General features: G+C 51.4%; 1 protein-coding gene across 2 annotated transcripts in view; it reads left to right on the top strand.

Annotated features, from left to right (window-relative positions):
* The window catches only part of CSMD2 (CUB and Sushi multiple domains 2), a 230,522-nt gene extending 214,419 nt beyond the window's left edge, over window positions 1–16,103 (top strand). For both annotated transcript variants that reach the window (XM_052698617.1, XM_052698618.1), the window contains 14 exons: window positions 37–213; window positions 518–697; window positions 1,887–2,060; window positions 2,873–3,046; window positions 5,277–5,350; window positions 6,420–6,531; window positions 8,429–8,608; window positions 9,051–9,116; window positions 9,729–9,890; window positions 10,396–10,508; window positions 11,198–11,285; window positions 11,646–11,784; window positions 12,343–12,519; window positions 13,165–16,103. In XM_052698617.1, coding sequence (XP_052554577.1) covers window positions 37–213; window positions 518–697; window positions 1,887–2,060; window positions 2,873–3,046; window positions 5,277–5,350; window positions 6,420–6,531; window positions 8,429–8,608; window positions 9,051–9,116; window positions 9,729–9,890; window positions 10,396–10,508; window positions 11,198–11,285; window positions 11,646–11,784; window positions 12,343–12,502 — 1,799 coding nt within the window. In that variant the 3' untranslated portion in view covers window positions 12,503–12,519; window positions 13,165–16,103. The remainder of the gene's footprint in view (window positions 1–36; window positions 214–517; window positions 698–1,886; window positions 2,061–2,872; window positions 3,047–5,276; window positions 5,351–6,419; window positions 6,532–8,428; window positions 8,609–9,050; window positions 9,117–9,728; window positions 9,891–10,395; window positions 10,509–11,197; window positions 11,286–11,645; window positions 11,785–12,342; window positions 12,520–13,164) is intronic.
* The last annotated feature ends 8,461 nt before the right edge of the window (window positions 16,104–24,564 follow it).

Genomic DNA, 24,564 nt, shown 5'->3' with positions numbered 1-24,564 from the left:
TCAGTCTCGTAGTAACTCTGCTGTTTTGCTTTCCAGTTATCTCCTGTGGGAACCCAGGCACCCCCAGCAACGCCAGGGTTCTGTTTAATGACGGCTTGGTTTTCTCCAGCTCCATCATATACCAGTGCAGGGAGGGCTATTACTCCACTGGTGTGCTGAGCAGGCACTGCACAGTGAATGGGACGTGGACAGGCACCAGCCCAGAGTGCACAGGTGAGCACTGGGATGGGCCCCTGGGTGCCACACTGGGAAATGCTGGCACTGAGTGCTCACAGAAACTCAGCTGAGCTGCCTGGTACCAGCTGCCCCTCCGCCTGCAGCCCCTGTGAGTGCCTAATGGAAAACTCTTGCTGTGGGTTTGTATTTTCCAGCTGGCTGAAGGGAGCTCTCTAAGTTTTCTCCACTTGGTGCAGCCCAGCTTTGCAATTAGGGGGCCGCATCCTGCTCTGAAAAGTGTTTGGGACCATGAGATGAGGGATGGTGAGGCCGGAAATGCTTCTTTCTCTTCTTTTGGCAGTGATCAACTGTGGTGACCCAGGTGTGCCAGCCAACGGCATCAGGCTGGGCAGTGATTTTACCTACAACAAAACAGTGGTGTTCCAGTGCATGCCTGGGTACATGATGGAGTCAGACAGAGCGTCCTCTCTGATGTGCACAAAAGACCGAACCTGGAACGGCACCAAACCTGCCTGCAAGGGTAAGGCTGGTTGGTGGTGTAAATGGTGGAGGATCTGGAGGTCTTTTCAATCCTTAATGGTTCTGTGGTGCCATGAGCTGCAGCGCAGTGCCTGAGCACACCTGGCAGTTTGTCCGTCCTGGCGTTCAGTCTTTCTGCCATGTTTACAGCACTTACCCAATTTGTCAGCACAAAGAAGACCGTGCCAGCTTTAGGTCTGTCAGTCATCCCAACGTGCCTGGGAGGGAGGGAGGGAATTGCTGTTATCCCTATGGGGAGAAGGAAGAGTGGAGCGCTGAGAGCTAAGTGACTCTTCACAAGAAGTCAGAACAGGCTCGAATGGCGCCTTCTGTTTCACAGGCACACGCTTCTTGAGCATCATCTGGAGGTCTGGAAAAGGCTTCCTCAAACTCCTTTCATTATTTCTCCATTCTGAGACTGCCTCTGTAATTCAGAGATAGGAAAGGGAAGTAATAGAACAGTTGCGGGACATGCTGGATCTCTTCTGCCAGTGTTTTACTCTCCCACCACGTGTAGATAAGACTTGTAGCAGCATCTGTGTTCTTTTGCAATCTGGAAAATTCAACTGTCATGATTCTGATTCATGCAGACCACGTAGAAACTTCCAAATATACTCCAGTTCCTTCAGAGGCTGTAAAGAGCAATTCTCACACTCCTCTTTCATTCTCACCACTGAGCTAATGTTGCAGGAGTAACACAGAATGTGGCCACAGTCTCATTTGGAGGCCAGGTTGATTTACATGAGCTTAGCATCTTTCCCAGTGCTCCCCTGAGCTGAAAAGCAAAGCACTGCAAAAATGTCACATTAAAACACCCTGGAGTGAGTGAAATACAGACTGGTTATTGATTCAGCTGCTAATCTGAGACTCAGCCAGGTTGTCCAAAATGCATGAATCTTTCAGGGAGGCCTTAGATGAGTTTTCGCAATAAGTCAGGCTGGATCCTTCCTTCACTTGGAAGTGAACACAGACTCGGAGATCAGGGATTCCGTTAATTCCAAGTCTCAAAGTAAAATCCCAGTGCTCACAGCTGCACACACAGCTGGGGAAGTTTGTGCAGCCCCCTGCAGGGGCTCCCAGGGGCTGTTCTTTGAGAGCGGCGTGACTTTGATCCTAGTGAATTTGCTTGCTAATGGAAATAACTGCTGAGAAGCGCAGGGAGCTGCATGTTGCCTTTGTTTCTCGTTCAGCCATCGTCTGTAAATCCCCACAAGCCATCCCCAATGGCAAGGTGGTGGGCTCGGATTTCAGCTGGGGCTCCAGCGTCAGCTACGCCTGCCTGGAGGGATACCAACTGTCCCTGCCTGCCGTGCTCACCTGCGAGGGGAACGGGACCTGGAGTGGGGAGATCCCCCAATGCTTCCGTGAGTAGCAGCGCTGCGCATCCACGGATGGGTTGGGAGAGGGACGGGGCTGAAACACCTGGATGCACTCATCCATCTCTTTGCATGTGGGCTTGAGGTCAGGGTTGTGACAGGTGTGAATTCCTCCTTGCACGTTCGTGTTTGTGTAACACCCTTAAAGCTCGTGGCTGTTGGTCCAGGTGCCTCCTTGAGTTCGGTGATGAGAAAAGCCCTTTGACAAAGGGCTCTGTGGGGTCACAGCAGAAGTTAGGAACGTTTTGTGAAGACAGAGCTTTGGCTCTTGGAAACCTGTGTACTCCATTAAATAGCTAATGCAAAAAATTAGTTAAACGTCTCATGGTGATAAAGGCAGATTTGAGTTTCTTTTCTTGGCTGAATGGCTGGCAGCTGCACAATAGCCATTTTCGTATTAAATCACACAAAGCCCTCACTGTGTTCCTTGCACCCTTCCCAGGATCTTGTATAATTAGTGGGCTTTCTGTGTGACATGGAGCCATATAGCAATTTGACATCATGCAATTAGGGACACGTTTTAAAGCTAAGCATGCTGCTAGGGGGGAAAAGAAGAAGGAAAAAAAAAAAAGGAAAAAGATGGGGAGAAGTAGAAGTTAATTAACAGCAATTGGCAAAAAGAGAGAATTATAAGGAAAGTAGCCAGCGACGCCTCCTGCCACCAATCATCCCCTGGTCAATCACTGAGCTCCGTGGCAGTGAGCAGTGAGCTTTGCCTCATTAATAGCCCCATTGCTGGTGCATTAGCATCGTCTGCTCTCAGAGAGGTTATCACCACCCCCCGCTCTCTGCTGTTACAGCTGTGTTCTGTGGAGATCCAGGGATCCCTGCCCAGGGCCGGAGGGAGGAGCGAGGCTTCACGTACCGCTCCTCGGTGTCCTTCTCCTGCCTGGCCCCCATGGTGCTGGTGGGCTCAGCACGCCGCTTCTGCCAGTCCGATGGCTCGTGGAGTGGGACCCAGCCCAGCTGCATCGGTAAGGGCACCTCGCCTGGCCTGTGCCTGCAGGCGGAGCGCTGTTGGTCTGCATTTTCATTTGCAGAAGAGTGGCTTGGTTTGCCGTTGTTGTTTTCTTTCATTTCTGGGTTTTAAGTCCCGTTTCTGGGCCTGAACGTGCCGTTGACTGCAATTCTGCCCAGATGTGCACGTGAGAGCTCCTGTGTTCTCTGCTGCATTTGAATTCTATCCAGAATGGCAGAGCAGCAGCTCCTAGAACATGAAGGTGATGTATACAGAGTCCTACGGATTGCTTTGCCTAGCTGTTGGTATTCAGGTTGAAATCTCCAGACATGCTTCATGCGACTGTTTCCTGGGGCTTCCAGAACCCTTTGAAGCCTCAGCGAGGTCTATAATGATAATTAGTCACGGTGTTCTGCGCCAATTTAAAACTCTGGCTGCAGTCTTGAACTCCTGGGCTCTGTGGTGACATAACTGCTCAGGCTCTGTGCTGCTTTCCTTCACCACCACCGTGCTGCCTGCCCTCAGCTGGGTGCAGGCTGACCTCAGTCATTCTGGCTTGTTAGCTGCATCTTCAGTGTGTCCCTGATTCTGTTAACGTAAAATCCTGGTGGCCTGAATGTCAGTTCTTTACTTCCACGTTGGTGTCCCCATGGTCTTCTCACATGCAAGCAGCTGGGAGCGCTGCCTCCTAGAATAAATTTTGGCTTTAAATGCCCGTGCCAGATTTCTCTCTAAGGCCTCATCCAGGCATTCATCCCTCATCCAGAATCCCGTCCTCCATTCATGGCACTGCAGGCCCACGAAGCTGCAGTGGTGCAATGCATCCAGCAGCAATTCCTGCTGCTGTGCTGGGGAAACATCTCCCCAGTCCAAGCAGTGGGAAGTGGAGGGTGCCTACAGGGGGCAGGCAGCTGAACCCAGAGGGTTCTGCTCAGTCAGATCTCACTCATTTGTGAGGCAGGCAGGATGGGCAGAGTGCTGGGTGCAGTCAGGAGACAGAGCTGTGCCCTCTGCCCTGCACCATCCATCCCTTCCACCTCCACCAGCCCCTGGGGCTCTTCATCATTTCTCACAGACACCGACTTACCTGGGGGCTTCCATGGAAACCGCTTCAGTGATGAATGACAAAAGCTCAGCAGAGCTGAATGAGGGAAAATGACTTTGCTTGTGCTGCAGCCCCACGTGGGCCCACGTTGTGGGTCCCTTGTTGAGTGAGTCAGCAGTGCTCCGAGGACACAGGGAGAGCATCACCAAGTGTGTAGTGCTTCGGTGGGAACAGAGGGGTCAGTTGGATAGGGAGGAATAAAGGCATAGCAATAAAGGGCCAGGCTGTCAGGTACAGAGGTTGTGCTCGTTCCCCTGGAGCTGCAGCGAGGAGTGACAGGCTGCCTCTGCTCCCACTCCGTCCTGGATTTTTCTTAGAGGGTTTATGTCTGGGTTTATGTTGATTGAAGTGCTTTGACTGAGTGTAGAGAGGTGCTGGCAGTGGGACTGCATCCTTCTCATGGTGTGATGAAGAAAAAGGGCTGGGAAAAACAGACTGGAATCTCGTTGGAACATGACTGCACAACGCTCCAGGTGCTGCCTTCTCTGGGTACCAGAGCATCCCCTGGGGGCAGTGGGGCTCTGTGCTGTGATCCCCAGGAGCAGGGATCCTGCTGCTGCTGCCGAATTGCCTTTCACACCAAGAGTTCAGTTCCTTTGCTCAGTTTGAGATGCTGATAATAGCATAATGCATCTCTGCCTTGATCCCATTGGTGTGCTGCTACTGTCAACGTGCTGGGGAGAAGAAAAAAAAAGAGATGCTGGAAGAGTAGCAGCAAGTTTTGCTAGTGAGTTGTGTGTGTTCATCTTCTGGTAGAGACCAAATGAGGCATTAAGAGAGATGATGCATCTGAGATGCATTAGAACTCCCAGCCCCTGGGTAAAGCAGCAGGGTTCCATGGAGGGGGCTGTGGGCAGGGCTGCATGCAGGGAAGGGCACAGTGCTGCATGCTGTGCTCCTGGCGTGGGCAGAGCAGCGTCTCCAAGACAAGCTCTGCATTCTTACATCTTCTCCTGGGTGTCTGAGTGCCTCTGGTTGGGTTGCATTGCAGCCGTCGGGGATTTACAGAACAAAAATATCCACGTGTTTTTCCTTACTGCTGTGTGTTCCTTCTGTAGCAAAGTATTTCTGCTGCGTCGCAGAGCTCCGGTGTGGCTTCCACAGCTTCTCCCTTAATGCTCTGCTTCTGCTCTGCCCCCAGACCCAACCCTGACCACGTGTGCAGACCCCGGCGTGCCGCTCTTTGGGATGCAGAACAACTCTCAGGGCTATCAGGTACTGCTGGGGCGGCCGTGGGCACCGAGTGGTGGTGGGGCATCAGCTAAGAACGCGTTATTTATGGTATTAATTGCAGTGCTAATTAATAGTTATCAGCGTAATTAGCACTCAGATCGGAGGCACAGTTTCCATTCATTGTCAGCCTAAATTGTGCTGGTGGTTTTTGTAGTCTGTACAGCGTGAAGGAGGCGGTCGGCCCTGCACCCATGGGTGCGCGCTGCTGCTGCAGCAGAGCTGGGTGCAGGGCTGGGATGCTGCCTTCCATGCTCCTGCCAGGACCTTTCGGTCTTGCTGCCAATTAGTTATCTTAATTCTGGCTTTTAATGTATTCTTCCTAGCTTTTAATTAGTCCTGAGATAATCCAAGCCTGACTTGTGTAAGGGCTGCCCGTGTGGGAGCTGCACAACAGTGGCTGCAGGGAGCACTGGGGAAGGTGTGCCCCCAATGCAGGGAAGGGGTGCTGCACGGTCCTGCCAAGCTAGGGAGAAAGGGAGGATGCTCAAAGCCCTTCCCTGGCAGTTTTATTCCAGTGTGTTCAGGTTTAACAGCAAATCCTGTTGCAGCAGCAGAGCTCACAGCCATGCAGCATCACATCTGATCTGTCTGGAGCAGGGAGTGAGATCTGCTGTCCTGTTGAATCCAAAAGCAAAGCAGTGAGCAGTCTGCAGGAAGTGAACGCACCTCGGAAGCGTCGAGGAGTCACCTCCCAGTTTTTGTGATCCTTTTTGCTGTTTGCAATCCAAGTTGGCATTTATACTATGGCTGTGGGCTGTTTGTTGATGGTAATTATTTTGAATGCCCCCTTTTTGGCAAAACTTTTGGGCGTTGCTAAATCTGATGCTCGCTTTGGGTGCTTTCAAGACACAGCAGCTTTGCTTATCACTGAATGGAGGAACCCTCTGCCCAGTTCATAGCTGCTCTGGGAGCTGTGTGGCTCTGGCAGGACGGTGAGTGCAGGAAGAAGGCAACTCACCTTTTCATTGCATAGAAGGTGGAAAACGATAGAAGTACTCTTGCATTGTAAGCACTGGTAAATTACATTGTGTTTTGTCTCCTATGGAAACAGGTGGGAAGCATGATTTTCTTCAAGTGCCAGAAGGGCTACCTGCTGCAGGGCTCCACCACCAGGACCTGCCTGCCCAACCTGACGTGGAGCGGCGTGCAGCCCGACTGTGTCCGTAAGTGCTGGCAGCTGTGGGCACACTGGTCACTGCTGGCACACTGTCATTGCTGCCCTGTGAATTGCTGGCTCTGAGGAGCTGGTGATTTTTTGGGAGAGCTTGAAAAAAACAGAGGCTTGAAGAAGAAGGGAGACGGCGCTGTCATCTCTCTGCTGACATGATTGTGCCAGCAGCCACCTCTGCTTTCAGATGAGATATTTTTTTTAGCTTGTCCTTTCCTCAGAGACGTGGTTTGAGGTGAGACTTTGCTTTGTGCTTCTGAAACCACATCTGATGGCCGAGATGTGAGCTGGAGCTCCAGGCACTGCAGTTAACACTGAGCCAGAAGGGCTCTCAGGCAGAGCCGTGTTCTCCCTGCCTTTAATAACGTGTTGCTCTTCCTTTTAAGCTGTCCATCATCTCTTCCCCGCTATACCAGAAGGAATTTGAGCTAATGTACTTAAGCTGTAATATCCACAGTGGCCTCTGTACCATAAGCATTACAAAGCTTCTCCTCTCCCTTGTGAGGTGGGGTAGTGGTGAATAGAGTGAACAAACCCTGGAGGTGCACATGAGAGCAGCTGGGGGGGCTTTAAAGCTTCAGAGCAGTGGCACTGGGGAGAGGGATTGTGGTGCTGGGAGGCAGCTTCCCTTTCCCAGCACTCACTGCAGTGAAGGGAGCGTGACCCCAGAGTTACCAGCTCCTCTTTGTCGGATTGAAGATGGCAGGGTTGCACAGCAGCTGTGAGTGTGAATGGGATTTTGCTCCTGGTGTGAGGTGCATTGGAACAGAAGGTGTTTTGTACTCCTCGTGCTGCTGAGTTGTTGCCTCCTGTGCCTGCAGCACGGAGCTGGATGCGGTCACTGCTGACACAGCCTGGGGCTCTGGGACGCAGCGTTAAGGCTGTGTGAGCTCCATCATTCTCTGAGCCTTTCTGGGTTTTATTTTTCATCTTCTGTAAAACGGGAATGAAGATAATACCTCATGAAGGCTGCCGAGGATTTGTTTTCACTCATGAGCGCTTTGAGAGCTACAGAAAGGGGAAATATACAGCGTGGGTGCAAGCGAGCTTCCTGGCCCCTGATTGATGAGCTCTGGGCCATAACTTCTGGGGAGAAGTGGTGACACGCTGCCAGCAGCACAGCCAGGCGCTCTCTGGTGGCAGCAGCTGGTCGAGCTCAGCCCGGATCCCTGTGGCCAAATCCTGGAACTAATTGAGCAGTGATAGGAATTTATGGTTATTGCACACTCCTGAGGACTTGCTGTGCGATGCTGTGTGTGGATAGGTACAAATTATCAGTAGGACAGCAGTCCTATGAAGTGAGGTTATACAAATGCAGACCTGTAGTACATCCACTGAAATCCTCCTGCAGAGGAGCATTTTGTCCATGAAAGCTTAAAGAGAAGAGAAAGGCAGCTGCTCGGTTTCTTTTCCTGGCCCTACAGCTGCAAGGGAAGGCATCACAAACGCTCCATCCCTGCTGGAATGCAGAAGTGGCCATCTGATCACAGGCTCCTGTTTGGCTCTGGGAGGGTGAGCAGAGCTTTCTCCTCCTCCGTGTGTCAGGCACAAGGTCCTCAGGATCGTTGGGTTTCGGCTTCTTTTCCTGAAAAGGGGAGGGGTGATGGAGCCTGATGTTGAGTTCATGGAGGCTGGAACTGAGTGAAGGATCCCCTGAGAGCTTCAGATAGGAAGAACAATCTGGCAGCAAAGCGTGGGAAATGGTCTCATTAATTCACTGGCTGGTAAAAGTCCAGGCATGGCACTGCGTCCCTCAGTGAGCAGAGAAAGCTTTTGCTAAAAAAACACTCTTCTGAGAGATCCGTCTCCCAGCTGACATCGCTGGTGCCACTCTTCTGCCTTTCTGAGTGCCGCTGCCTGCTGTGTCACGTCTCTGGTTTTGTGCTTTTCAGCTCACCACTGTAAGCAGCCTGAGACCCCCTCCCACGCCAACGTTGGGGCTCTGGATTTGCCATCCCTTGGCTACACCCTGATCTATTCCTGTCAGAGTGGGTACTACCTCACCGGAGGGTCTGAGCATCGGACCTGCAAAGCAGATGGCAGCTGGACAGGGAAGCCTCCCATCTGCCTCGGTAAGAGCTGTGAGCAGCGTGGCTTTGGCCTCCGTCTCTGCAGAGGGGGGATTTGCAGCCTGAGAGAAAAGAGCAACTCTGTTAGAGCTACGTGGGCGCTTTGGAGAAGCCATGGTTTGCGTGGCTGAGCTGATTGCAGCATCCACAGACCCCAGAAAACGGGGGGAAGTGAGGGGATTTTCTGCTTGATGTTTTAGACTTAGAAACATCTGCACAAGCTGAACCTGGTCTGTACCTGTGCGTTCTGTGCCTTGAAGCTCTTGGTTCAAGATCGTGCAGTCTTGAACCCACCTGAAGCCCCGGTGTGGTGGTAGCCCTGCTGTGTGCTCAAGCAGCTGAAGGTGAAGGCTGTCCTTTATGAGCACCACCACAGCAGCAGTGTCTCAGCAGATTCGGGTGCAGCAGTGTTCATTTGGCTGTGGGTTTCATTCCTCTCTTCCAGCTGACGTCCGCCCCAGCGGCCGGCCGGTGGGCACAGCGCGGGACCCGCCGCTCTCCAAGCTGTCAGGTAGGAGGCATGGCTGGCTCTGTGGCAAAGGAGCAGCCAGAAAAGCAGCTGGTCCTGCACATTTCACACTGCTAGGCTGGTGGCAGCAGCCTGAGTGCCCCGTCCCCTTCCTTCATGCTTTGCTGGAGAGCAGATGGGCGCCTTCAGGAGTGGAGCACCAGCGCCGCTGCTCTGAGCTGAAGCCCTCTGGGATATTTTTACGTCAGAGCTTTTTTGGTTCTGTGTTTGGTTTTGGTTTGTTGGTGGTCTGTGCTGGTTTTTCCATAGGAACCTGTTTGGGGTTTTGTTTGTTTTTAAAACTTTTGTGGGTTTTTTGTTGTTTGGTTTTTTTTTTGGTCAAAACACCAAAATGAAAGTCATCAGCACGTTTGTTCTCCTCTCTTTGGCTTTGTACTCAGTGATGACAGCACAGCACTGAAAGATCACATCACTCTCACCACTGATGAGAGTGGGTGGGATTTGGGATATTTAAATACATATTTTTGAATTCGAGGCAAGAAAGAAAACCACCCTGTGTTGATTTCTGAGAAATGGAAACAAGTGGCAACGATCACAGGATCGTATGATGATCGTATCTTGTGTTTCTCTGCCCCTAATTACTGTGCTCTGCAGTGCCTGCTGATGTGTTTGCAAGAAATTCCCTTTGGAAAGGCTCCTATGAATACATGGGGAAAAAGCAGCCTGCAATGCTGTCTGTCACCAGCTTTGACCCTGTCACCAGTAAAGTCAATGCCACTCTGATAGACCACAGCGGCGTGGAGCTCCAGGTTTCTGGTGAGGGAACCAACGTGGCTGTTTTGTAGTTCATGGCATTGCTGGGCATGGAGCAGCGTGCTCTGTTATCTGATGGTCTGGGCTTTGTGATAGAGCTGGACAGAAGCTGGAAGTGCCCAGTCTTTGAGTGGAGCAAGACGAACAAATCCTGTGTATGAGTTTGCTTTGACTCATCCTGGAAAGCAGCACAACCCAGCTCACTGACTTGTAATTTAATCCAAGCAGTTAAATGGTGTGAATACCCCTTGTCTCTGGCCCCCCTAGGAGCATCGTGTTACTGATCTGGTGTCACATAGGAAATATTTGCAGCTGAATCGCTTCCCACGTGCAAAATGCCTTTAATATCCTGGGGGACAGATGTGAGGTTGAGAATTCGTGGTGTGGTTCCAAGTGACCCCACGGATGGGAGCGCAGGAGGAGTTGCTGCCCTCTCTGAGAAAGCGAATCGCTTCAAATTTGAATTGAGACATTGTGATCTGGTGGTTAAAAGTCACTTGTTTTCCAGGCATTTACAAGAAAGAAGACGTGCACCTGCTCCTCCAGGTCTATCAGATTATGGGGCCAGTGGAGATCTTTGTGAACAAGTTCAAAAACGATAAATGGGCTCTCGATGGACACGTAAGTACTTGGACACCTCGTATACAAAGTCCACACAACTCATCCATTGCTGTCATAACCCCAGCTTTCCTCTCACTGCATTTGTCCCATGTGGGGACGTAACTCCCCAGATGAGGCTGTTATCCTGCAGTGACCTGCCTGCCCTGAGGGCACCTGGGCCATTCTTCCAGTACATGAGATAACGTTCCATGAGCAGTCAGCTCTGCCACGCTGCAGCTGTGTGTTTGGTTATCTGTGCCTGGTTATCTGTAGGTCTTCCAGATAACACCAGAGGAGAAACCAGCACAATTTGTTTCGCTTATATCTGCTAAGCATCACATCAGAAGAGCCAGTCTTTCCTTATGGAGTCAGCTTTGCACCCCGATTTCTGAGCCTGGTAGCTTCCCATGCCCATAAGAGACCCAGTGGAGCTCACAGGCAGCGTGCATCTCATCGACCCACGGCCAGCTGGAGCTCAGGGCATCGCTGTCAGCACATCTTTATCACAGACAAGATGCTTTCCCCCCTTGAGATGCGAGAGTCTGAACAGGTTGCTGGGCAGTTAGACTTCTAAAAAGATGTCACGTTTTTCCAGGGAATGGAGTTAAATTAAAACAGTGCATGAAGTTGAAGGAGGCTGACGAGATGGGTGCTGCAAACCAGGGAAGCATTGAACAGATCTGTTCATCTCCGGGTTCTTATCGTTCCAGGTCTCATCAGAGTCGTCCAGTGGCACCTTTGTGTACCAGGGCTTTGTGCGTGGCAAAGGGTTCGGGCAGTTTGGCCTTCAGAGACTGGGTAACCTTGCTCTGACTACTAGTTCTTCCCTTAATTGCTGACAGCTGCACTGTGGTTGCAGTGGAGGTTATCGAGCAGGAAATGTTTCTACTGTCCCTGGCATTAATTTTCAGCCCTGCTGGGCCGAAAATCAGTAAGGTTAATCTGTTTACATCTGCTTTTAATCACCCTCCTAAATAAATGATGATGAACTAAGCCAGGCTAGATTGCCAAGCCATTCTTCCTGCAAGTCAGAAGCTTTTGATTACCTTCCACAGCACCACTTCTAACCCTGTTGTTGTCTTGTTGAAGATGTAACTCAAGCAAACCCCACTTCTTGCAGTGCTGCTTTGAAGCATGGTTACTTTTGCTGTGTTTCAGACGTCAGCATGATGGAAAATGATCCAGAATCGATAGGACACCATTTTGCATCTAACAGCAGTTCTGTGGCAGCTGCCATTCTTGTGCCTTTCATAGCCCTGATTATTGCAGGGTTTGTGCTTTATCTCTACAAACACAGGTGGGTTTCAGGAATGACACAGTAAGTGAAACAAAATAAGAGGGCTGACAGAAGTATTTGTGAGCTTGTCTTAAAAGCATTCCCTCCAGACCTGGTTTCTCATTTAGTTCAGAAAGTAAAAAAACAAAAAGGAGTAGAGCAAAAGTGCACAGAGATGCAGGGGTGTTGGGAGAGCAGAGTGCTGAGGGCTTTTATGGCGATCAGTGAGATTTGTGGCAGCGTTCAGGAGGGTGAAGCAAAGTAAATTTCATACTTGGGCTTTGCGTACGTTGTAAATGACTTCTTTCTCCTGATCTGTGCATTGCTGTGGAAACGTTGCTGCACTTCAAAGCATTGTGTGGACTGGATGCTGTGCAGGGGGAGCACACGTAGGACTATGGCAAAGCTTCCTGTACCACGAATCTGTAACAAGATTTGCTGTAGATCCCTCCTGCCTTTCCCGCAGGTGTTTGCCTTCTTCAAAAGCAGCTTTTTTCTTTCCCACTGACTTTGTCAGTGCTGTGGCTGCAGCAGGAGCAGCCGTGACCTCTCTGGGTTTTTCCTTCTGGCACCCTGCAGGAGGAGACCCAAAGTCCCATTCAATGGCTACGCGGGCCATGAAAACACCAACGTCAGAGCAACGTTTGAAAACCCCATGTATGACAGAAACCTGCAGCCCACGGACATCATGGCCAACGAGGCAGAGTTCACAGTCAGCACTGTGTGCACAGCTGTATAGCACTCATCCCCTGCGTGGTGAGTGGGGCACAGGGGGGACGTCAGAGCGGAACGGTGGCACCCGCAGCTCAGCCTGGTGAAACTGGTTGTGGATAAAATACTGCCCTTCTGCTGGGGGGGGGCTGTGTGCTGCTGATCCCCACTCCCAGGGTGTCTCCTTCCTGCCTTCAGGCTGTCAGAGCCTCGTGTTTGTCCTAAGCTGGATCAGAGTGGTTCAAAGAAGCGCTCTGTGGTTTGGTTTGCCTGGGAGATCTCTGTGCTGGGCACAACCCAAACCAGAACTGCCATCTCTGGGGTCTGGTGATCAGCTGGGACGTGGCCTCTTGGGGAGCAGTGACAAAGGGAATCCCAAATATCCCTGTGATGAGCACAAGCACTGGGAAGGGGAGGAAAAAACAAGTCTGTATGGGAGATCACGCACTGTGATTTTGTTCAGTGGTACAAAAGATACAGAGGAGGGTGAGCCAAGGGGTTTGGAAGTTTGACCACATAGACATTGAGGATTAAGTAGCTTGTAGACAGAAGCCCCAGGCAGAGCCTCAGGGGCATTTCTAGGCTGGCAAGTTCTCACTCTGAGGTAACAAAGCTGTTGTGGGTTTTCTCATCGTTTCTGTGTGCACTCACAAACCGTTTCTTTCTCTCTCACCCTTCCCACTGTCCCAGATTCCTCCAGGGTCGGTATCTAGCAAATGATTGTGTTTCACCTCACTAGTCTCCGTCCATTCCCTCCCCATCTCCCTCCTTCCAACCTTGTTGAGGCTGTGGAGAAGCTGCTACGCCTTGTTGGACTCTGTGTTACTCCTGAGAGATGGCTCCATCATCCTCGTCCACCTCTGCATCCCTCCATGGATCATGAAGCCAAGCAAACAGCTGCTCTGCACAGCTCCTCCCAGTGGGCACCAGCCTGGTAGTGAGACCTGGGGAAGCGGAGGGCCGTGGAAACGAGGCGATGGGCTCAGTGTGCTGCAGGGAGCAGGGGGGTACGAGGGGTCTCCTCCGCTTTTGGAGGATCTTGGGCAGACAGGGAGGAAGCCAGGTTGCACTGCACAAGGTGCTGACTGGAGTCAGTGGAAAATACCAGCGTGGGGCAGGGTGAGGATTTGCTTTGTCTTCGGTTTGGTTGGTCACCCGCTGGTTTGTTGAAGCCGGGGCTTTTGTGGAAGTGTTCAGATGGGATCTTTTCAATGGGAAAACGTTTCTCCCCTTCCTTACATTTAATTTTCCTTGGCACGTTTAGTTGAGTTTGGGTTTCTTCTGCCAATTTACAGGAAGTCTCTCAGAGCCTGAGGCTGCTTTCAAGGGCTGCTGAGGGAACGTCCCTCCATCCCTGGCTCCTGCCAGCTGCCCACGTCAGCCATGCCCAAAAACCCTCACGAGAAAACTGCTGACAGACGTGAAGGGACAAAAACCTCTTTAAAAATAACAAACACTGATTTCCACCTCCCCCCAAAACTGGTTGCATTCAAAAGCCTCTGCCCTTTCCATATTGATCCTCCAAATGGCAATGCAATAAGAGTGCTAATTTCCATCCAAAGCTCTTCCCTTTATTTCCCAGGGGCGGAAAGGTTGGCCTGGCTTTCATGAGAACAGATAAGGGGACTTGACATTTTTCCTCCCTTCTAAAAGAACGCTGCTTTGTGATGCCCTCCTCTAATAAAGAGGAGAGCTGCTCCTGTTGATTTAGGGGTTTAGTCTGTTTGATTTGAGTCACTGTTTCTTGAACCGTGCTGGAGTCCAAGAAGGCAACAGTGCCATTTTACCAAACTGTAAGTCGAGCACCTCTCTGAAATACTGTTGACTTAGAGCAGTAAGTCAATGAAACAGCTTTTTCTTACAGAAAACTTGAAGGGAAAATAATTAAAACAAATGGAGTGGTGTTTACATCTCTGCTTGTATTTGAGCACTGGCTCTCCCCTACCTGATGTCAGCTGAGGTTTTGTCTGATGAAAACCACAGGGTAGTTTTTTATGTTTTGTTTATTCTTTTACTCTCTGTGTGTGTATGTATAAATATATCTTTTTTTTTTTTTACTTCTGTCTCTCATTCAGTGCTCTCAGAATAAGCAGCATTCTCCAGCCTATAGTCTGAACAGCCAGCCTGCCAAAAAATGCCATCTGCTCCCCAAAGCATCACAAAGGTGCTCTGATTCGTACCTGAGAGGTGGGTGGAAGCACACGTGTGAGCTCAGTGCCACTCCTGCACTGCTGCACTGCTCCTCCCAGCTCATGCCAGACCATCAGACAGGTGAGAAAGGTAACCAGAAAAGCTGGCTGTAGGCCTGAGCTCCTTTGGGAAGCCAGGAGGGGCTGCCAGCTCCCTGCCCTTCCCTGAAATGGCCAGTTGAAGGTGAAGTAAGAAGAGTGGGGGTCTGGGGGTCCGGGGCCAGGGCTCAGCTGTGTCCAATTCCCCTGCTTCAGCTGAGCTGCTGCAGTGAAGTTGGGGGCAGCCCCTCCATCACACCGATGTAACTGAGGTCAGGATGCTCCCCTGGTTCTCCTCCTCCTGTATGCAGAGATACAGCTGGTTCCTGACTTCACCTCTGCTCTCTGGCCCCTGTTTGACTTCAGAGGCCCCTCCCAAAGCTGAGTTAATCTGTGATTTCTGCCCTTAGCCAAACCCACAACCTGTTCTTCCTTGCCTTTGCCAAGTCCCCATAACACAGACAACAGACCAGGCTCCCTTGCCCAACGAGTCTCTAAAGCTGCACCCCTTTGCAATCCCCTGTGCTGGTGACTGCAGCACCCTGGCACCCGTGTCAGCACAGACCTTGCAGCATCTCACAGCAGCAGAGCTGGAATCTGCCCCAGCTCTGGGAGCTCAAGAAAATCATCCCCCAGCTGCCACCAACAGCAGGCTGCTGGCACTGCAGCAGGTTGGACACAAACAGCCCAGCAGATCCCACGTTTGCCTTTCAGACCTTTCCAAATCCCACTCAGTCAGTGTAACAGCAAGGAGAAGCTCGTGTCAAGGTGTGTAAAACAAACCTGGGATGTTTCAACAGCAAAGCAGGGAGGGCAGGAGCCGTCCTTACACGAGATTTGCTGCTTTCAACCTATTAGGTACCATTTTCTACTGTTCCCAAGCAACAAAGGCAGAGGAAGGGGTCTGATCCCATTTTTTTGCAAGCTGGCTGGGTCGTGATGTGTGCCATTCTCCATTCTTGTGCCCAGAGGACTTGCATTATGTTCCAAAAAGAAAAGGAAAAAAAAAAAAAAAAAGAAAAAAAAAGAAAAAAGAAAGAAAAAGTAAAAAAAAAAAGAAAAAAAAAAGAAAAAAAAGAAAAAAAATCCCTCTTTTGTACAGAGATATATTTTTATGAAGCAAAAGTTTGTACAGTAAAAAAGACACAATGTAAATGTTTTTTCATTATTGTAGTACGCAGTAGTGGAAGATCAGCTTCTTTTTGTAAATGTAATAAAATGTATAAATATGGTTTACATAAAAGTGTAAATATGTAATCTATACATACACTTGGCTTGTCTGCAATATATACAATTTAATTTATCTGTCTCTGTATATGAGGCTTTTCATTGTGTCCAGGCATACTTTCCTGAATTTGAAAGCTATTTTAAATTTTTGAATTAAAATAAAATATAAATTTTTGCATTGCTTTTCTTATATATATATATATATATTTATATACACCTGTATTTTGTTTTAATATATTTTTTTTTCTGGTGCCTTTTTCACGAGCTGCCCAAGTTCTCTTCCAGGACATCTGGATGCTGAGCTGCACACGACGCCGTGCCCAAGGCTGCTGGGTCACCCCAAGGCTGGAGGTTCAGTGCTGCAGCAGCCCTGCAGCTCAGCCCAGCTCTCACGACACACAGCAGCACTCACACTTTGCTCCTGTCCCAGCAGCAGCTCCACACGCTTCTCCCTGCCATCCCCACGCGATGCCCTGGGAGGGCAGCCCCAATTTGGGTGCAGTCTGCACCAAGACTCATCCATGAGGAGCTGAACTGCCTGCCTGCCGTCCGTCGCTGCCCTCCTCTCTCCTCACCTGCTCTGCGCTGATGAGTTGTGATGCACTTCCAGCTGTGCTCCCCTTCTGCTCCCCTTCCCCCCAGCAGGGAGGGGATGGATGCTGGTTGTGCTGGGAGCCCCTTGGAAATCAGGTACTTAAGGAAGAACCTCCAAGAGACAAACAAAACCCTTGAAGCTGATTTCCATCTCCACCTCGCGACTGAAATCAGGAGCACAGCTCCCCGAAGCGAGGCTGACTGCTGTTGGTGGCCCTTGGTGCAGGTCTGCTGCTGGATTGGTACTGCATCGAGTTGGATGGCGGAGAATTTTGGAGCTGGAAAGGGGCACGGAGTGTGTTTTCATGTCACACTTTGGGAGGGCCCCCAAAATTCCTGAGTTTTTCAGTGATAAATGGACACGTTCCATTTGTGGATTCCCCAAGACGTTTGCCTGCATGTTCCTGCTCTGACCAATACAGAGCTGCATCCCTGAGGTTCCTGCCCAACGCTTTGGTCTCCCTGCTGCTGGAGCATAGAACCTTCTTCTGCTCAGCAGAAGTTGCCTCTGTGCAGCCCAGGTTGGAAGCATCAGTTTGTGATGGTCGGAAAGGAGCCCGCAGCCTCCTGCAGACATCTCTGTGCAAAGCCTCTGCTCTGCTCCGTGCCTGAGGTTGGGGAGGTGGGAGTCCTGCAGCTCTGTGGGGTGACCACCCGTCCCCCTCCGGTCCCTTCTGCCCCTCTGGCTGAGGCTCCAAATGAGCTTTAAAACCAGGGATGTAAAACGAGACATCTGCAACAGTGCAGAACTTCCATCTCTCCAAACCCCGAAGAAAGGCACAGCCAGACAACGAATCAGTCATTTAATTGCTGCACCAATCAGCTTGGAAGAAAGAGCTCCGTGCCCCAGCCAAAACGGTGCAGTCTGGATCCCCAGCACCGCATGGAAGAGCTGCTCCCTCAGTTACAGCACTCTGATGTGAGATGTTCCCATCTATGGGTCGTGCTTCCTCCCCATCAGCTGCCATAAGGCTGGCAGTCCACGGTGCAGGAAATGATGGCTGTCCCTGTGCCATCCTGGAGGTTAATCCCAGCCGTGTGCAGGATGCACTGCTTTGCTTTTCCAGCTGGGTTTTCTCAGGCCCTGCTGCAGCTGTAAGATCCGTTCTGCAAGCTCTGCAGGATCACAGAATGGCCCAAGTTGGAAGGAACCTCAAGGATGATGAATCTCCAACCCCCTGCCACACGCCGAGCCACCAACCTCCACATTTCACAGCAGCCCAGGCTGCCCAGGGCCCCATGCAACCCAGCCTTGAGCACCTCCAGGGATGGACGGGGCATCACAGCCTCTCTGGGCAGCTGTTCCAGCACCTCACCACTCTCACAGCAAAGAGAGTTGAATGTTTCCCTCCCAACATCCAACCTCAATCTTTCCCCCCCATCCCACTGCTGCTCAGCTCTGCTCTTTCTGCTCCAGGATGCCTCAATTTGCTTTAATTAGGCTGTTTTCTCTGCCTCCCCTCCACCCCCCAGTAACTGAGTGCAATTAGCTCATGTCTGGGCACTGATTGACATTAGTTTTAAGGAAGGCTGTTACACTTTGATGCCCTGCTTTGCTTCTGCTCTGCCCACTCTGGCTGCACAGCTGCAGGTCGGCTGCTCTCTGTGGCTTTCACGCTGCTTTTTATTTGTCTCTTCCAAGTCAGGCGCTTCATCTGTCGTGTTCTCAGCTGCTCTACCTGGAATGAGGTCGGCAGGAAGGAGCTGGGATGCAGCCCTGAAGGTTTCCACAGGCTGAGCCATCTGAGCTGCGCACGAGGATGGGTTTTAATGGCATTTAGGGCAGCAGCGCTGATCCTGCTGGACTCGAAGGACACCGGCGAGGGAAAACCCCGCATCGCAACAGGAGAGGTGGAGCTCAGCCAGCCCAAAACTCCCGGGCAGCCCACCTTAGAAATCACTGAGTAACATCAGCCCACGTTGGCTCGTCTCGCCCTGCCCAGCAGGTTCTAATTTAGCCGGCGCAATGAGCGTTTGCGGAGCTAATGAGCGGCGGTTCCTATCAGCGCTTTGTAAATGAGCCATCAGCTCCAGGGCTGCCCCGTCCGTACCGCTCCACCCACAGCTGCGGCTCCTTTGGCTTTCCAGCAGATCTCAGGGATGGAAACGCCTTCCTTAATTACCCCAATTAAGTGCAGCGGCCGTCCTGCCCCCCACCTCATCCAGCCCGACGCGGGGAGGTCGCGATGTTATTGATTTTATCGCTTTGTTTTACTTCATTTCCTCCTTTTATTTACTCGCTCAGCTGGGGTTCGATCCCGCTGTGCTGGGAGCCCATTTCCCACGCGGTGGCTGAATTTTGGGGCCCACAATTGGGAGTGAGCAGCGTGAGGATGAGGGATGGGAGGAAGGTCCTTTCTGTGCTGCTGGGGGCGGGGGGGGTGCAGCTGTCCAAGCGAATTACGGCCACGCAGCGGCTGTGCTGGTTACGCTCTACAGCACCCGACAGAGCACCTGGAAATTCATTTGTCACCGGAGGAGAAAGGAAGAAAGCAAGTGAGGTGAGTAATGAAATGCTGGAATAATTAACCACGGATGGGGAGCCGGGCTGGGAGGAGGTCGGCGTTGCTCGGAGCTGGGCTGAGCTCTGCCTGCTGCTCCTGCTGCTGCATCCTCGCTTTCTGCTCCGCCCCCATCAGCACCCACAAGGCAGGATGTTCTCAGCACACATTGGTGCTCTTCAGCTCCTACGACTCGTGGTTCCCCAGCAGATGTGGGGTGAAGCATTGTGGTGGTAGAACTTGTGATGCCTTCTGCAAGGAGAGCTGCAGCTTGTGGCGTGGGGGGATAAAAAGTCGTGGCATCCACCTGGGAGGGGAGGGGGACCTCCAAGCTGACACAGTGTGTGTCAATGGAAAGCTTTCAGCTGATTTTAGTGGCATTTCCATTGGACCCTGCAGCTGCGTGCAGCCCTGGGCCTGTGCACAACACACGTTCAGCTCTGGGCTCCATCAAAACCAGGAGAGAGGAGAAAGGTTTTGTGGGTGGGAGCATCCTAAAGGCAGCTCAGGGATGAGAGAAATGCAGCCCTGATGTTGCTTTATTGCTCAGTAATTGTTAATTTGGATTGTTCCAGTTTTCCTTGTCCATGTAAGGTTCCCACTTAGCATGTCGTGCCGTGCAGTCATGCCCTCTCTTATTGTGAGAGACAGATCGCACCCAGAAGGCATCCCCTCGTTGGGCTGCTCCTGCAGATGCTTCCAATGCTTTCAGCTCTGCCTGAGCTTCTGCAGCCCCACCTGAGGACTCCATGGATTCATCTGCTTCACCGCCTGTTGTTGTGTGGCTGAATTCATTAGAAATTCCCACTGAGGCAGTGTTCCCTTTTTCTCATGGGATCTAATGAGGCTGAAGTGTCCAGCTGGGCTTCCAGCCAGGACATCTGAATCATAGCTGGGTTCAGCATAGAGGACCCCCATGCATGGCAGTGGCTGATGTCTGGGCCGGGGAGGCAGAGATCTGTGTTCAGCAGAAGGCAGCCAACGGCTCTGCGGTGCTGCTCCTGATGTGCTCAGCATCTGCTGCCCGTTCCCCCTTGTCTGGAGGGGAACAGAGCCCTGGAGCTGAGCATAACGGCCACGTGTGCCTCTGTGTGCCTCGGTCCCCACGGCACGACCCAGAGATTTGGAATGCTTAGAGGAGTGCAAAGAGGCATTGAAGCCGTTCTTTGGGGGCAGGTAAAGGCCCATGGAAAGGCACTGGGGTGAGATGGAGAAGTGAGGAGCAGGGGGGGCTGCCAGAGGTGGTGCAGAGGGCAGAACCTGAAGTGGTGTCAGCAGCTCCACGCAGGGCGTTGTGCTGCATCTCCTCGAGCTTTGCTGGGGCTTTGGGATAAAAGCAGCAGGTTTGATCTCCTGGGGAGAGGCTGAGATGATGCAAAATCCTCACATCCGAACAGCTGAGTGATATAAAACCCATCGCAGGGGGCTGCTGGCTGAGCAGCAACCACAATAAATCGGCGCCTAAATGAAAAACCCAAATGTGACACATTATCGAACTGAGATTTTGCACCTCGGGGGGAGGGAATTGGGAGCTTTTTCTCTTCAGAAACATTCCGAGCTGTGTAAGGAGAATTTATAGTTTGGTGCTATGGGGGAAAATGCATTATTCATTTTTCTGACTTCGGAAGACAAAAAAAACAACAAGAAAACAGAGGTGCTGTTTGTATTCGCACTGCGGCGGCAGAGCAGGGCTGTCCTGCAGGAGCACAGCAGCCCTCCTGGGGCTCACAGGTGTGAAGTGCTGGGATTTCAGATGCCCCATGGCAATAAAGTGCTGTTATGGTGTAAAAGAAACCATTTCTGTTATTCCAGCAAAGAGAAATTATTCCCTTTGTAGACAGGTAGGATAATTAATCATGATCATCTTCCCATTATAAGGCAGGGCTGTGTGAATGGTCTGAAATGCCCCTTGGAGCCACTCGGTTTGGGATGGGGTGGCCTCAAGCAGTGGCAGGAGCTGGGGATGGATTGGGGAGCAGCACTGCAGCCCTGGGACAAGTTTGCTTCACTGCAGTGCATGGGAGCAGACCTGAACCCAGTGGGCAGTGAGCACAGCAGGGATGGAGCTGCCTGGTGTCACACAGCTGCTGTGCAGGTGAAACCTTTCCCTTAATTGCTCATTAGGGCTTTTTTTTTTTTCCACACCTGTGCTTTCGGTCCTTTGCTTTAAGATTTGCTTCAGTACTGAGAAACGCCTCCGATGCATCAAAGTAAAACAGCACGAAGAGTGGAAAGAAGGGTTTGGGGCAGCGGTTCCAGGAGAGCATCTGTGCAATGAACCCCAGCAGCGATGCTCCCAATCCCTTTGGACGCTTTTCTCTCCTGTTTTCCACTTCTTGTTTCTCCTCTGCTGTCCCAGCTTGGGCTGCTGCCTCCCTCTGCCTGCTGGGCTGTGAGCAGAGCCAAGAAGCAGAGCAATCCTCTACAGCCAGCGCCGATGTTGGCCCTTGGCTAATTGATGGCACTGCATCGACCAAAGAGTTTGCTCTTCATTCCTAGAGTTGAAAATATCACTTTGCAATGAGAGCATTCAGCTTCTCCTGGCCCTGCTGCTTCTGTTCTGCTTTAGCAGAACAAAGCCTTGATTTTGGGGTGTCTCTGGGTCAGCCCCATGGCACCGCAGTGCTTCTGTCAGGCCGGAACCTGGGGGCTGCAATCCCCATTGGGACTGCTGACCCTGAGCAGTGATTTGCACTGAGAGCTTCCAGGCTGATCCCCTTAACACAGGCAGATTGCTGAGCTCTCCATGCACTCGTTGCTGTATTTACACATCCTTCCCTCCACTCCAATCCAGCCTTAATTTTTGACCGTTAATCAGGCAGAGCGCCGTGGCGCGCTCTTCTGTAATTAAAGAATTAAAGCCATACCTGAAGAATGCAGACGTGATGGCAAAATTAAATTATTTAAGGAAATCCAGGCCATTAATTATGCATGTCCTTCAATCTTTCATCTCCTGATAAGCTCCAGCAGCTCTTGGAAGGGGGAAAGAAAAGAAGCAGAGAGGTGAGTGTGAATGGAGGAGGTGTGGGAAGGAGCAGCGCAGCTGTTGGGGATGGTTTTGGTGGGAGCAGATTTTGGTGTTCAGTGCCAAAAGTGACAGCAGCCAATGAGAGGAGGGATGGGGGGAGGTGTGGGGTTCATTATCTGCCTATAAAGAGAAGTCCTCTCCCAAGCCTGGGGGTGTCAGCTCCAGCAGCAGCTCCTGCTGCTGTTCAACCCATCAACACCAGCAACCAGAGAAGACCAAGAGAGCTCAGAGCTGAGCCAAAGCCTTCAGAAGAGCTCCGTTGGTACAATTGGTCCCATTGTAGCAGAGGAGCATCTGCACTCTGCAGAGGGTTCCCAGGAGGGTCCTGGCTCACCCATGGCCCCTGTGTTGTCCCTTATCCAGGGTTGTCACCCACCTGGCTTCATCTCCTTCCCTGCCATCAGGGCATCCCAGCCAACCCAGTGCTGTCCCTGCAGCCCTGGTTGGTGTGGATGAAGCAGCCATAGCTGCAATGAATCTGAGCTGATGAGATAAAACAGCAGGGGAAACTACTGGAATTCTTGCTTACTGCATTTCGTATTAATTAGCACTAATTATGCCCTGTTATTAAGAATGAAATATCTGGCAAGGGAAATATCACAGCTGAGATTACTGGTATCAATATAGGAAGCTTTGGCACTCAAGAGTCAAAATGAAGCAGCAGTACACAATTATTTTGGCTGGGGATGGGATGGGATGGGATGGGATGGGATGGGATGGGATGGGATGGGATGGGATGGGATGGGATGGGATGGGATGGGAGGGGAGGATCCCACCTGAGTCCATTTCCAGCAGGTGTGGGAGCACCCTGCAGGATGGCAGCTGGAATGGGATGGATGGAAGGCAGGATGGAGTCACTAAGACCACCAAGGCCGTCTATTCCAACCCATCACTCCCATGCCTGCTAACCCACATCCCACATCTGGCTCTCTCTTCCAAACACCCAGATGCCATCTCACGCTGACCATGAACCAGAATCATAGCACTGCTCCAAGAGGTTCCTGGGCTCCTGCTGATGGAGGGAGGGGATGTGATCCGCAGGGCTGCTTCTCTTGCATTGCTGTCGTGGTGCCTCCGCAGCAAGGCGTTGCTGGGTGCAGGCAGTGGAGCAGCAGAGCACGGCGCTCTCTGGGCTGCTGTTGGCTGCCATCCCTCACTGATGCACTGCCCAGAGCCCTGCCAGCTCAGTGGCCTCCAATAAATACGACAATAACGATCTGAAACCAGCGGGTCGTGATGCCCTTGGCTTTATGGAGTGAGATGGTTTGAAATATTTATATCTGACATCCGTGTCAGTAGAAAAAGGGGAAATCGATGTCAACGAATGGCAGTGCAGGCATGTTTGGCCACGATCAGTCCATAACTTCATTTGGTAGCCATTTCTGCTGGAAGATCACATTTATAGCTTGATTTTTTGCTTATGAAATTAAGTGATGCTTTTTGTTGTCCTGTTTGTTCCTTTTTGGTAATGGTTGCAGTAATTCTCTCTGGTTCGGTCACTGGGTTGGCTGGAGCAGTGCTGCTCGTCGGGCTGATGCTGGCTCAGCTCTGTGCCGTGCTTTGTGTGTCAGTGCATGGATGTGGCTGGGAGATGCACTTCCAAAGGATGCTGAGTTCCTTACCTTCAACGTGAGCTGATTTTCCCACACTGGCTTTCAAGAAAAGCAGTTTTGGGGATGGAGGAGACGATTCCATGTCAACACTAGAAGTGCATCCGCGGCCATTCCAGGCTTGCTGTCACCAAGCAATCCGTGCTCTGAGCCGTGCCCGGCTGCACCCTGCCCTGCTCAATAATGTATGACAGGTGGCAATGCAGCAGAATTATTTAAATGGTTGCTCTCTTCGCTCCTGCCTTGTAATATCTGTCTTATTTTCTGTTTCCATGTGTTATTCATAACGCTTTTCATGTCACCTTGTTTGCCAGCGGATGGGGAAGCCTGTGGAGGCAGGCAGGTTTGTTCTGCATAAAAGGCCGTAAATAATCTGAGAGCTGCCAAGCAGTGGCACATCTCAGGGACTCGTGCTTTGTGCTGGGAGACGAGGCAGCTGACTTTGGGGTCTTTTCGGCTGATTTTCCCCTCCATTACTCCTCTCTGTAAATTAAAGGACAGGGAAGGGGTTGCTCTACCAGCATCGTGGCATCCTTCCGTTGCCCCGCTGGGTGAAGTTTGTTTCTGATCAGAGGTTTCAGCATAAAAAGCCCTTGGAGGGAGTGAGCAGGCGCCGTGCAGGGAGCGGTGAGTTCCTCCTGCTGCCATCCAGCTGCACAGAGCCCTTTGGAATAGGAAATGATAGAAACGCTCTGATCTGCTGGTGGAGGAGTCGCACAGTTCAGCTCTTGACGAGGGAATCTGATTTGTTTCTGGCACAAGAAGGCCGTCACCCCCTGCAGGAGCAAGGCAGCCAGGGCTGGGAGCTCCATGGGAACATGGGAAGGGACAGCAGAGCAGGAGTGTGAGCCGAGCATCCTCCATCCGGGATGGAGACTGAGGGGACAGAGTTGTATGGAGAG

The sequence above is a fragment of the Tympanuchus pallidicinctus genome, unplaced genomic scaffold (genome assembly GCF_026119805.1).
Source record: "Tympanuchus pallidicinctus isolate F22 unplaced genomic scaffold, pur_lepc_1.0 scaffold33, whole genome shotgun sequence".
NCBI lineage: Eukaryota > Metazoa > Chordata > Aves > Galliformes > Phasianidae > Tympanuchus > Tympanuchus pallidicinctus.
This window is presented reverse-complemented; position numbering and strand designations above follow the sequence as displayed.